We start from the raw sequence: 14,554 nt of genomic DNA, 5'->3' as shown, positions 1-14,554 counted from the left end.
TTTTTGTTTTTGACTTTGTTTACAAACAATAACTACTACTTATTGGCATGTATAAAATAACCAGCAAGGACCTTCCTAGTGCGGCACAGTCACGCCCTGCAAGGCGATACACATACGTTATTACATAATAATTATTATTTTCAATGATGATAATAATAATAATAATAATGATAATTTTTTCTTCTCATTATTTTCTTCTTCTTTTTTTTTTTTTTTTTACTCTTGTCATTACAATTAGTTAATATTTTAATAAATATCCAATAGTTATTTATTACTATTATTATTCTAAACCAAAACACACCACCGCAAGGATAACTTGTTGTTAATGTTGTTTTTTTCTCCATTTAATCGGATGTATAGGACGCAATAAGAGCTTGGAAGCTTTGAGCAAATTAACTCGATTTTTTCAATTCATTTTTTTCATTTTTTCCTTTTTTATTTTTACTATAGCTGTAAATCACCGTCGTCAATATACAAATACATTACCCCTAGTAATAAAAACTATCTGGGTACCAAAACAATTTGCCCCAAACTTCATCGCAGTAGGTATTTTTTTTGTTCTTTTTCTTTCTTTCTTTCTTCGTTTGGTTTTCATAGTCAACGTAATCGTTTACAAGATTGAACCATACAATTACGTAACGAAAATTCATCAATTCCTAAATTTGATTGCAAAATGAAATAAAATCTCACATTTATCGAACGTAATTTATTCCGAAACAAAAACGGTGTGTAAGTGGTAAAAAGAAAATAGAAGAAATTTTCAATTTTTTTTTTAAATTAATGAATCTACGCATATTTTCCAAGTATCTGATCATACCATGAGCATATTTACGACGATCAAGTATTGATTTGCTCTTTTCTTGTATTTCTTTACTTCTGTTTTCTCTTTCTAACAAAACGTAGCTGAGGAACTTTGCATAGGACGCAAAATGTTCACCAATAAGGACAGATTAGTTTCGAAGTAGGTATAATATATTACATTCTGTATCACGCTCTATACATATAAGCACTGTTAGAAAAAATTTTCCGTCATTTTGTTAAAATAAAAAACAATTTCGGGGTAAACTTGCGTGAATTAGTTTGTTTTGTTCGAGTTAGTTTTTTTTTTTTTTTTTTTTTTCTTTACTTTAATTTATAGAAGAAAATTTATATTGCAGTTTCATTAAAACTGAAAAATTAAGAGAACGCGTTTCCAGTCGATAAAAACTTTTTCCACAGTGTGCGAATTTGCATGTATATACATGTATGTACGTAAGTTTTGCATCATACGACGTGCAAAGTCGCATTTAAATCGAACTTCGTTACACATCATGAGTTGAGTCTTAACTATAACTAAGTAATTAATTACTAATAACAACAGACTGATGTTTCCTTCTTTTTCTTCTTCTTTCCTTAGTATTATTCAAGAGCAAAAAGGACGAGCAGATAAATTATTAATATATCCTAGCGGTGGTGTGAGCGGGGGGAAGGGACGGTGGTCTGAGGCTGGCTCGGTTCGTGGATACAACATGGCTTAGCCTGTGTCTTAACACCATCAATTATAAAGAAAATAAATTTTTCATTTCGTTACTTTTTTTTTTTCTTCTTTTTTTTTTATCATTTTTAAATTTAATTTTAGTCATCTATGGCTTTCTTTATCCTCAATCTTTTCTTACTCGACTCTAGACGTTAAGCCTCTTTGGCTGGTTCTCGATATCGCACATATTTTTTTATTATCATATTAAAAAAAAAAAATTGCGTGCAACGAACATGACTAAAAATAACAAATCAACGATAATAATATTCTGAAAAAAATCAACAGTAAACAATTAATTCAGTCCAAGAATTTCAACAAGAAATTGACCAATAATTCAAGTTTATGGCAAATATTAATAAGTCGAGATGAAAAAAAAAAAAAATGAGTTTGAAGATGCGTTCATTTTTTATCATAAGATTTTTGCATTTTCATCCATATATCAATGAATGAATAATTTTCATAAATATTACTAGGGATAGCGCGCTAAATACAAATTATAATAGGCCTTGAAAAGTAATACGAAACGGAAATTATAAGGAAATAATAAAAGAATGTTCGTTAAAGAATATTTTATTTAACAAAAAAAAAAAAGAAAAGAAAAAAGAAACAAAAAAAACAATCTGTATTCCAACGTCTGGCGACAAAATTAGTGTATCGACACAGGCAATGTAATAATAATAATAATAATAATAATAATAATAATAATAATAATAATAATAATAATAATAATAATAATAATAATAATAATAATAATATAGTACAAATAGAACAGACAAAAAACAATTGATTAATTATATCGATGATAATTCAAGATATTTTCTATAAACTTCACTCTTATAGATATATGTATAAATATAATTCATTATAACCGATCATAATGAAAATCGAATTGAAACGGATGTGTATATATGTATACATATAATTTAATCGTGACAATAGAATCACTAATCAAATGAGCACACCAACTACCTTCGCCGTTATAAATAATTGTTAACAATAAAAGAAGGAAAAAATAAAATAAACAATAAAAGAATACAGAAAAGAATAAAGGAAGGAATTGCATAAATATACCTATATATTAATAAATCGTTAGAAAAATTCATCGGTATACAGTTTCGCATTTTAATAATAGAATTCACCGTATTATGCGCATCTATTAAAAAACGTCTCAAACCGCGATATTGTCACAACAATTTTATTTTTCAACTTCTTCGTTTTTTTTTTTCATCTTTTTCCCGTCTTTACAACCGATAATATATCTGGCAAATAATTGCAATTTATAAAAGAATATTTTCATGACACTTTTATAATACGTCTAGTCGCATAAAGAATACTTTAAATAAATACTAATTCACTTCAAGAATACTAGCGAGTAAATTTCTCGCAAAATTAAAGCACGCAGTGATAAAAGAAAGAATAACAAAGAAAATACTTCGCTGTGTGTTATATGTATATGATTTAATTGTAAAGTACCGTAAGTTCATTGGCCTCTAATTAAGGTCGTTCCGGTAAGTAGTGAAAACGTGTCATGAAAATAATATTAAATATACAATTAAAATTCAATTAAATATACAAAATAAAAACTAGGACTTAGGTAGTTTTATTTAACGGGGATTATATGTATGCAATACTTAATAACATTAAAAAAATCAATCGTAAAAAGTACAGACGTTATTTAATTCAGCTGCCGAATTTAGGTTTCAGGCGGCCGCCTAACTTAGGCCGCGTTTCAACAATCCGCGGAATGCAGCTGCCGATACTAAAATTTTTTCACCATCATGATAAGACGGGACAAATTTTTAACATGATGAGAAAAAAATAAAAATAAATAAATGAACAAACGATTTTACCCGCAATCGCAATCCACGGATTGTATACATATAATAGTAGCTGTATTTAAAAATTGCAAAATCCCGTCATCCTCAACCGTCAATATTATTCTTGACGCCATGAATATACCAAAAAATAATTGCCTCAAGATAAAAATTACTAGGTAAGAATGAAAATACGATTTTTTTTTTTATCGACTTTTTTTTTCGTTCTCAACCTTTTTGTAATAGGGTGAGTTATTCGAAATAAAAGATAAAGTCTTTAGTCGAGGGGACGATTTGGAATGATTTTCATCTACTATGTAATATATTATTCGATTCGTTTTCTAAGTTCCAGATGTGTATTTTTTTCGTTTTCTTTCATTTTTTTTTTTCTACGTATATTATTAATTACTTTTTTCTTTCAACTAGTTATCTTTGATTAAAAACGCTATAATCGAGTTATATTGTCTGCTATTGTGTTTAAATTTAAGTAGAACTTATACGGTTTACTCAATTTCATTACATTATATGATTATGAATTTTTCTCTAACGTCATTCAATGATTTTTTTGTAAATATTCTCATTCTTTGTTTACTACTAACCAACGCTTGATGCACATCATATATTTTTAATGGGCCCCCTCTGCGACGTTAGTATTACTCTACAAACGGTAATCTTACTCTATTGAAATACACGGTGTGATTTCCATTAAAAAGTACGACGATTTCCGCTGGTAATTTTTGCTACTGCCTACTGACGACGTTAACATAATTGTATTAAAAAACAAGAACGTCAGTAAAACCAATAAATCAAAACAGCTACCGATTCGTTTGTAAAATTTTCGTTTTATTGCTGTTTGAACTCTTCCGTGAAGAAGAAGAAGAAACGAACGTTTGTCAATTTGTAAAAGTGTGTATAAGAACAAAATAAAAAAAATTATAACAACAAACTACGAGAATAAATAACAGAATTTTGGTTCAGTAATTAGATTAGAGGAGTGTATAATTTCGAAATATGAGTTCCGGTAAAAGGTTTACTTTTTAATGAAAGATCAGAGGCATAATCAGGATGTATATTTTCTGCGCGTTTGCTTTTCCTCTTTAATCTCTTTTCTCCTCTTTACTTCTTCCTAGATTCACACAACGCGGAGGTCTTTCACCTACTAAATGTTGTTGTCCCTTTATAAAAAGTGTTATTCGCAGCGCGACGCAAAAATAGCATCGAGTACATCGAATTAAGACGTACGTGTAAATTGGACCGAATAATATGGAGCAGATACAATGAAGAGGAAAGTAAAAATCCTAAGATATATTTTCGCTCGAGAACTTTACAAAGCGGAGATAATTCTCTATTCTTCCCATATTTCAATGAAGTTTGACGATACACTTTCTCTCATGTAAATATTACATATTGTACAAGAAAAAAAAAGTCGTAATATTTCTCTGGCAACATTTGAAATCTAAAATGTCTTCACTATCAAACAAACATACGACAACTCGACGTGTATATTTCTGTTTATCTATTGTAAACAACAATAGCACAGATAAAACGTTCGTCAAACGATGCAGAAATATGTTTGCAATAAAGTTAATCTCCGCTTTGTAAGAAAAAAAAAAAAAAAAAAAAAAAAAGGGATAAAGTTCGTCGAGAATGAAAATAAAATTTCAGAATTTAATTACCTCTCAAAATATCTTACTCCACATTTTTCTCATTTTCTAGAAAAAATCTCTACTCTGATGGGTGCGGTTCGCCGGAGGTGGAAAACGTGTCTTGCCACGTCCATTTCCGCCGATCGCGTGTCTTCTGGCATTGCGCATCTCTCTGTCTACCTCTAACTCTTCCAGTCTTTGAGTAAGACCCAATTTTTGCTGTACGGCGAGCCGCAACAGTTGATTCAGCGTCTTCTTTTCATCCTGATCAGCTGCCAGCTGACGCTCCAATTCATCCACTTGAGTGACGTACTCTTCGCACCTCGCAGCAAACATCGCTCGTAAACCTGAGAAGTGTATTGTTAGGTTGGTTTAAACACGAGAAAGAAGGAGAGAGTGAGTAAGAGAGAGGGAGAGAGTCAGAGAGAGAGAAAAAATAGTTAGAGAGAAGACAGATATTATAAAGACAAGGATGGAAATAATACTCAACCGGGATTCCTAGACGGATCGAAGGTACAGGTTCTTGGGATATGTTCGGATGAAGCGAACACCGATGGTCATGGATGACTGTAATGATTTCTGAACTATCACCAAACACATGCGGGGGAAGAACAATGTAGCGGTAAGTTATAGAGAGCGGAGAAATCAATTAGAGTGTAAAAAATGTAAGCAATGATTAAGCGATTCTTTTTATTGTACTCGTTAATATTATTTGGAACTGTTATCACTAGTCGCGGTAGCTAAAAACCTATAAGATCATGTAATTTTCAATCGGCTAGAAAATTATTTTGCACTTCGTTCAAGTACGAACAGATCAAATTTCATTTAAAGTTAAAAAAATATATTTATATAAAAATTGTTTGTGAACTTATATAAGTTTACGACGCAATCGTCTCATAAATACTAAGTCTATACACACTAAGTATAAATTATTCAAAAACGTGACGGTTGTATTCATAATACATTATATCGTTATAGTGTGAAAATTTTTTCCAACTATAGCCTTGTAACGATAAATATAAAAAAGTATAATATGTTGCCATCACGTTAGTTTCAGGTACCGATAAAGTCAACAGACAAATCACAGATGGTTTTAATATGTACATATAGTACACACATTCATACACACACACACGCACACACGCAATGAGTAAAAAAAAGTTTCCGGCATGAGTTTTGCTTTGAATGCTCTTGTGTAAGAAAAACTAAAACCCAAGAAACAGAGACAAAACTATGCATTCTCTAGTACGTAGCGTAACAGTATTGCCGAAAGCACATGACCAGTGCGACCATAAAATCTATCGAGGTACAAGTTAGCATTAGTAAAGAAACGTCTGTTAATACTGTGTTAATATAAGTTAGTGGAAAAAAAACAAATAAAATTTATATTACTATCAAGCATCTCACTGATTGCTAGGTATAGGTATGTATTTAAGAAAATTTGTTTATTGTTTTTTTTTTTTTTGGAAATCAAACAATCGTACGTGGTTTAGATGTGCAGTAGTAGAAAGAACAAAACTGGCCGAAAATCTATGTATACTAACGAAAAACATTGAAAGAACAAGCAATATACGAGAAAAATTTTCAATTTATCTAAGCCCTAGCAGTATTGTACTCTGCAAATTATGCATACGAGCAGGAATAAAAAGAAATAAATATGATTAAAAAAAAGATAAATTAGAGAAAAAAGAGACGGAGCATTCGATTCTTGGGAATAATGAGTGAGGGAAATATTTACACGAAGTTAAAAAGTGACGGAAGTAATTTTTTTCTGCGACGTCGCAATGTTTTTTCTATGGATTCAATAAACATGAAACAAGGTGTTTTGGTATTAATATAAAATTAATATATTGCCAGAGTACGAGGGTAACGAAAGGCAGTGTGAGTATTGGGTAAAACAATGTCAGAGATCAGGTTCCAACTTACTTGAAAATGTAGCAGCGTCTTCTTTGAGGAGTCGGAGTTCGTTTCTCAGTTTCATCATTGTCTCGCTGACGATACTCTTCTCATTCTCGTACTTGCTCTTCAAGTTTGTAAGAGCAACTTCAGCTGTATTTTTGTTGGACTTCAGAACGGTGCGAAGTGTCGCAACCTGTTCACGTTTCGTTGACAAAAGTGCCTTCAACTTAATCACTTGTTCTTGAAGATCGGTAATTTCTTCTTTACTATCATTGGCTGTGAATGAAAAAATAATTACTCTTAGACTAATTTCAGTATAAATGGGAAAACTGTTTGTTGTTAAAGTAGAATAGTCTAATACTTTCACATTTATAGTATCCAGCTACATATTAGCGAAATCAACTGACTAATTCAAAAGCGTGCAAAATACCAAGCACATAATATTTCATACTCCTGAAAGCTCAAATAAGCAGATTAAAACAACATTTCAACGAAACCTCTTAGCTAAACTACCGAAAAAAAATTCATCGCTGTGGGAATAGTCAAAATTGCATACCCTGCCTCCATCATGCAGATAAATAGGATCCCCATGTGTAAGAAAATGATATAGAATTCCTGAATCGACCAACAGAATCCTACTGATCTCGTGGATAAACTCGAACCTAAATTGCATGCCTTGTTTCGAGATAAATTTCTCAAAGTGCACCACCTCACATTACTCTCAAAATATGACCAAACTGACAAAACAATGCGTGCATAGTTGAAAATGTGACGTCGCACAGTTTAAAACTGAGCTGTTACTACTATCTATTATCAACAAATTATTCCGTGCAAATAAATTTAACGCATATTTATGTGAAATGTGTATTTATTGGATCAAGCCATTTGAGGCAACAAACTATTAGTGCGTATTAATATTGATATTAGTTAATGGGTTAGTTAGTATAAAACATGCGTCACCAAACCAATAATAAAATTAAATAATTTACCTTCCGTCATATTCACTCTCATTCCCTTGATTTTCGAAAGCTCGATTGTGTGTTCGACAGCATTTTTGAGATGTTTGATTTGGTCCCCAACAGTCTCGATATGTTTACCAATTTCCTTAGCCTCGCTAAGGCTTTCCAAATCTCTGATTTTAACATCTGTCTTCAAACGTGCTCTCAAGAGTTCAATCTTGGCATTTTCCTTCTCAGGAACGATCTTCTCATGGTCAAGAAGAACTCTGGATGGTGTTTCGCCATTGACGGTACATACATGATGATACAATTGAGCCAACTCGTCAGAAATGGTTTGAAGATCATTTTGAGCCGAATCGAGGGAGCTTCCTGCATCAGCCGCCAGTTCGGAAAGGATTGAAATATCGGATTGTAACTCCAAACTCTTGTGTTCGGTGTCTAAAAGCTGTAACGAAGACAACGATACAATATTATAGCATATTTCTATCAATTTTCAAAATCCCGACTCTGCGACAATACATGAATCTTCAGAGACAGAATAATAAGCGAGCAATTTTCATACTGATAAGCTGAGACATTTTTGAATGATAGAAAAGTCGACTTTCATGCTGTTTAGAACAGTTTCAGTTTATCGACATTCCATTTATTTCTGGATTGATTTCCTTCGATTGGCATATTAGAGTGATAACGGGTTGCTTTAATTGTCCAATTTTCATGCTTTGCTGTACCATTGTACGCATGCCACCCCGATTCATACATCATACAAGACATCACGATAATGAGACCTCCAAGTTGATAGTCAAGCAGCATCGCCCGAAGAGGTGAGACAAGGTATTCCATTGTTTCACTTTAAACTGATCCATGTATTGCCACAAAGTGTACAAGTTTATTTTATTTGTTGGTCTTGCAGAGGTACGATATCATAACATGATTAGGTTCACGTGACACTCGGATTTACTTAAAAAATGATACGTCTATCAATTTATTTCTTCAGTACCACTATAATGTTCTCAATCGACAATCTTAGAAATGTGGCTGCAATGATTTACGAGCATATTTATATGCCTTCTTTAGGACAGTCAATTTTGCAGTAACGCTGGAATTGCCTAGCATTTTAGAAACTCTGACGTGTACTGTTTGAATGGATAACATATCGTTTTTTTGAGTAAACCCATAGCTGTTGCATCGTGAGACTAAGCTCGCTGCAAAAGTATGGTTCTCATATCATGAACAGGTCTGTTAAATTACGTAACTATAAATAAGCATAGGCGAAGTTAGGACACTGAAAAAGCTATTCGTAACAAATCATTAGAGGAGCCAAACAAGTCATTATTAATGAGAGTGTAGTAAGAATATAATAAATACATCAGGGACACACGCTCCAACCTTTTTTCGGAGACTCTGCTCTGACGGAGGAATCTGAAATGCCAAGTTCCCATTCAAATACATGTGGAAAACATGTGATATGCTAATTTCGTGAAGCCACGTTTCTGTCTTTATCGATAAATTCGGATGAAATTAAAATTAATAAATTGTACATGTTCATAATCCTTCATTTTTACCGTTGGTGCATATGCGGCTATTTCCAGAACTTAGCGTCAGATAAACCCAACGAATTAAATTTCCTTGGATAGCAAAATTTTATCTTTCGCTTATTCCGCAGATCCTTTAATACACGTATTGCTACGGTACTGCGTACTGTTATTCAAAAAAGTCAATTTTAGTAAGAATCATATCGCAATTTACCTTATTTTTAAGATTAGTAAGCTCTGATCTGAGCTGCTGAGTGGAATCCGACATAGTCAGACCCTTTTCTAGATCGGCCAAATCTTTTTGAAGTTGCTCTACCTCGCGTGCAGACATCGTGCTCCATTGATGATATTGCACTATCGCCTGAAACGAAGAGATAATTTTCATTCGCTACTATTTCGATATCTTATTCAAATGACGCCAAATTTGTGTGATAATTTTATTAAGAGAATCTTAGAAATATTGTCCCTTCTTCACCTGAGTCATTTTATCCAATGCAGTTTCCTCGTTCTGCGTCTTCGGCAATTTAGAGTGAAGGTGATGCAGAGATTGTACATGTGCAGCGAGATGGACAATCCTGGCAACGAAGGACTGCAGTTCCCCTTGGCTTTTCTCGACAGCGGCTTGAGACTCCCTTAAATTCTGAGTAAGCAGTGCCTTGTCGCTTTCGGCTTGCTCAAGTTGTTTCTCCAGCTTCTTAAGCTCGTTAAGATGAATCTCTGAGAACAAATCGACCTGCTTTCCATCTACTGGTGTACCAGGTTCTTGTTTCAAGTCTGCGACGATTCTCCTCAAGGCAGGAGAGTCGTCTTCACCGTCGCTGCACATAGCTTGATCATCGGTGATACCTCTGATGGAATATGCCAAGTTACTAAGGTTATAGATCGATTCGCTGTTAATGCGTTGATCCAGTTCTTTTTTCAAGGCATATTTTGCTTCGCGCTCAGCCTGTAAGGATTCCAGTGCATCCTCCATCTGTTTTTCAGCAATTTTTTTCAAACTCGTCAGTTCCTCCACTTGGCTGTTCAGCAAGTCGACGTCCTCCGTGAGCCTCCTTATCTCGTGTTTAGCACCTTCAAATTCAACCTGACTCGATCTTAGAACCGAGACCTGCTTTTGCAGGGATATGTTTTCCTCCTCCAGCTCCGAATAATCCTGGAGAAGTCTCGCCTCCCTGAATTTACACTCTTTGAGCTCTCCGCGGAGCTGTTTTCTCTCAGATTCCGCATGATGGTAATCCTTGCTCTCGTCTTCGCGTTCTTGCAGCGAATGATCTCGCTCAGCTTGAACGCGCTCCAACTCATGTCGCAACTTTTGAAATTAGTAAAACGATATTTTATTTTAATAAGCATTTTTTTAAGTCATCAATTCTGTTATATATATATATAATAATACTTTACCAATTTCGTTTCATTTTCCAATTCAAGTATCTGAACCTGTAGAGATGTTTCTCGGGCTGCGCTTTCACTGAGAAGACTTTCTTCCTGTTCGATGCCACTTTTTGTAGTTAACTTTGTTGTTGTGTGGAATTTTGCGAGAGCCTGAAAGTAGCAAGTAGGAAATATAATCAAAGAAGTCTGCTGAGTATAATCAAAGCTAACTTGGCGGTGGAAAATATCGATACCATGTTAAATCTGGGGTTTGTGAAAAAGACGCTCTACAAATGAATTGTATAAGGAAGATTAACTAATGCTTTCAAGTCTCTCTCAACGAACACTGCAAAACTATCGGTGTGGATCAAAGACGATCCAGCTACTACGTAAAATAGTCAAAAACTGAGCCTTTTGGTATGGCACGAGAGTCAACCCTAACTCAACTTAGGTACCAAGGAACGTATAAACATGAAACATCTGTTTCCTTCCCACACAAAGTATACATCCAAGTCCCGTAATACCTGCTGCTTATTTATATTGGAATATGAGGGTATTTTGAGCGAATAGCCTTCCCCAATTTATTCTCCACGTGTTCTAGCTATATAACTATTCATATTCAAACACGAGTCGATAGCCAACTACTGAGTATAAGTTTCATAAGTGTATTTTTCGACTGGGGGATCTAAATTTAATTTTCTGTCAAATGTGAATAGAAATATTTTTTTATCCAAGTTCAAGAACACTGGGATTCATTCCACAACTGTTATCTTCTAGAATGAAGTTCACACATTTACCTTCGGGCATTTGTGTGTTGATTTTTTGCATCTTATTTGGCAAATAATAATAGCGCAATTTTAGGATATTGAGCAAAATATTGTGAGCAATATATCAAGATTTTCCCAATATTAAAGATCCCATTTTCTAGTATGTATTTTCCAAGTACTTTCGTTGCTTGATTGACAATATATTGCAGATGAATATTTTTTCAAAACAAGAGTTCTAACAAGGATATTAATAATAATTCTTTATTTGTGTTTCAACTGAGTACAGACGTTTCGATAAATTTATACAGTACTGTTTATAATACATACAGTTTTCGTATTGTATGTTTTCTGTCTAATAATTCTCAACATTTTTTCAGAAGATAGTCAAGTGTTTCTGAATACGTAGAGAAAAAATAAAACTTGAATAATCGTTCCAAGCAAAGGAGATCAGATGTTCAAAAATGAATGAAAAACGATCGGGAAAATTTCTAGAAAATGATATTTGTTCATAAAATTCGGGGTATATCTTTGGGACTGCTAGAATGTCAAGATCCGTTCAGAATTCTATTCAATAGTTGGAGCAAAAATATCTAAATGTTTTAATTTTGTTGAAATTATTTTTAAGGAAGACGGTAATCAAGAGACAATTTCACAAGTCTGAGTCACCGTAATGAAATGAGTAGGCGATTCTGTTTTTACCTGAAGGTCGCATGACGAGCATTAGCAATAACGATCCACAACTCAAGTTTGCCGGGTTGTATGGAAATTATTATTACATCATGGATCATAGTTCATTTTTATCTAAGGATTAAGTGGAGAACAAAAAAAGTGAAGAGCAAGAAATTCACCTTTATTCACAGGATCAAGTAAACAAGTAGAAATATTTCTTATGAAATTTATTGTCTCTTCAATTAGCCAAATAGGTTCCGACTAGTCTGATAATAAAACCGAGAATAGATTCTAATTTCTGAAATGAAGTCAGGCAATAAGGCTTTGATTGATTTATTGACCCTTTGAATGCCTGGCTCAGACTAATCCCATTGACTATTATTCAATTACCATTCCTCACAATGAGTATTCAGCAAATTTTCCATCAAAATCAGACCAAAACGAAATTTTACATCCCACTGATCAAGAGAGTGGAAAAAAAAACGAATATTTGCTCGTTTTGGACTTGATTCTTTAGATATTGCTGCTTGAAATTCTCTATAATAATTGTAACGTCAAGAATGGAAATGTAGAGTGAAAGTAAATGGTGTTAAAATTAGAAAAATACTGAAAGCAATTACAGTTAAATCAAAAACGTGACAAGGATTATGAAATATGTGATATGAATTTGACGAATGAAATGGAAGTTATAAGTTGTGTCGGATTAGATTAAGATAATGTTTCAATCAGACAGCAGAAGAGTGATAACCAACAATAAGCGTGAAAAACGCTTAATCATTCACATTACTCTACTATTATTTTACTCCCAAAAGCAAAACAATAATCTAATTTGAGACAACTATTGCTGATTTTATTTGGGAACAGATTTTTTACAACTCCAATGTATTTTTCAACGAAACGTTAGGAAGAATTCATTAACTCAACACAAATAAAATCAGCATCGACTCGCTGAAATTGATCGAATGACACGCATTTAGTATTCAAGGCGATACGATTGCTCTCAAAATTTATTTGTAATTGGTTTTGACGAATTTAATTCGAAGTGTATAATATTGTTCCCAAGTCAAGGTGATACTCGTCAATGAAATTCGATCGAAACAACTTCAACCGCATCGTATAAACTATTGCTTAGCAAAATTTTTTGTGTCGATATATTCGTCGCTAAAGTTATCATGCGTCGAACACATATTTAAATCCGTATCTGCATCATGGGTTGCACAGAGTGCGAATCAGACAAGAGGAACGATGCGTTAAGCGTGCAGCTGTTGGAGAGCAAAACAGAGGAATCTGACATAGAGCGAAGTGAAATTGAAGAGTTAAAAATAGTGTTCGCAGCAAAATTCCAGACGTAATCTACTCAATTGCAAGACGGAATGAATTATCGGACGCCCACGTCAGAGTAGATCAATTCTCGATACGGTATTTAGATCAGAGAAACTAGTTCCTCGCGAGGTGGGAAAGGTCCGATAGCGAAAAGAACAGAGAGACAGAGAGAGAGAGAGAGAGAGAGAGAAAAGGATCGGCGAGTGTTCAGTATGTACGGTAAAGGAAGTGGGTGGGCCTCGGTGTCGAAGCCGCGGGGTTATACTAACCTCTTGCGTAATCTCGAGATCATGCCTGGCGTTTTCATAGAGGGTTTCGAGGTTGTCGCACCTCTGCTGCAGGGTTGATTTCTCCTCAAGAAGGGCGAGTCCGTACTGGGCCGATTGTATCTTCTCGGTTGAGGCGAGATCAAGTTCCCTCGATAGCCTCTCGATTTCGGCCCTGAGTTCGTCGGCCGTGGCTCCGTCAGCGGCAGCCATTTCGGCGTGAATATAAACTGCTGATCACCTCTCCGATCGAGAATCGTCGTGTTTAACCGTTACCGCAAACTGCAACCGAGCGTTATTAATTCTAAACAAACAGCAGTGCCCGACCGCGAGGTCATTATCTTGTCATATATCCCGCTCGAATCGGCTCGATTCGTCGTCGTCGTCGTCACTCGCGTATGTTTATTATCAATTTGACTTTATCATCGGCGAACCGTCAGCCGTTTGACAGCGGTCAGCGGGCTAACTTCGATTCAACACCTGCAGACCAGCCCTCGCTTTGCGCCACTTTGCGCTTTGATTATGAAAATTTCACTGCCGACGACGACGACGGCGGACGGGATCAGCGCCGTCTCTTCTTCCCACCGGAAACTAGCTCTCTTGAACCAAGGTAGTCGACTCAGCGATTGATTTCCAATTGTCATATCGCACTTTCAGCCGACCCGATCTCGTACCCCTGTCTCCTTATCGGATTTGACCTCAGTTCTATATTTCTCACTCCATTTGCGTCGTCTAGACTTCTGGTCTGTTGTTGCACCCCGGGAAACCCCCCAACCCCCGCGCAAAAAAAGAGTT

At 34.6% G+C, this 14,554-nt stretch overlaps 1 protein-coding gene across 3 annotated transcripts; it reads right to left on the bottom strand.

The window, feature by feature from the left end:
* Positions 1-4,176: 4,176 nt before the first annotated feature.
* Positions 4,177-14,316, bottom strand: LOC124416380 (protein bicaudal D). 3 transcript variants are annotated; one of them, XM_046897379.1, is made up of 8 exons: positions 13,763-14,316; positions 10,765-10,905; positions 9,842-10,675; positions 9,581-9,727; positions 9,221-9,253; positions 7,865-8,279; positions 6,903-7,151; positions 4,177-5,323 (listed from the first exon to the last, which is right to left on the bottom strand). In XM_046897379.1, exons 1-8 carry the CDS (start codon positions 13,970-13,972, stop codon positions 5,043-5,045), a joined length of 2,310 nt encoding a protein of 769 aa, XP_046753335.1. In that variant the 5' UTR covers positions 13,973-14,316; the 3' UTR covers positions 4,177-5,042. The 3 variants fall into 3 exon arrangements, with proteins under 3 accessions (XP_046753335.1, XP_046753336.1, XP_046753337.1); XM_046897381.1 differs by lacking the exon at positions 4,177-5,323 and adding an exon at positions 5,843-6,319; XM_046897380.1 differs by lacking the exon at positions 9,221-9,253.
* Between the last annotated feature and the right edge of the window lie 238 nt (positions 14,317-14,554).

This window comes from Diprion similis, chromosome 2, assembly GCF_021155765.1.
Source record: "Diprion similis isolate iyDipSimi1 chromosome 2, iyDipSimi1.1, whole genome shotgun sequence".
Lineage (NCBI taxonomy): Eukaryota > Metazoa > Arthropoda > Insecta > Hymenoptera > Diprionidae > Diprion > Diprion similis.
Note: the sequence above shows the minus strand (reverse complement) of the source record. Positions and strands in the feature narration are given on the sequence as shown.

Bases quoted from the DNA above. Each gene is read 5' to 3' on its own strand.
- LOC124416380 (XM_046897379.1), bottom strand. From the start codon at position 13,972: ATGGCTGCCGCTGACGGAGCCACGGCCGACGAACTCAGGGCCGAAATC. The intron at 7,152-7,864 runs GTAAATTATTTA...TTTCATTCACAG, and splicing joins GAGAGTGAATATGACGGAAG to CCAATGATAGTAAAGAAGAA. The intron at 5,324-6,902 runs GTAAGTTGGAAC...TACACTTCTCAG, and splicing joins AGACGCTGCTACATTTTCAA to GTTTACGAGCGATGTTTGCT.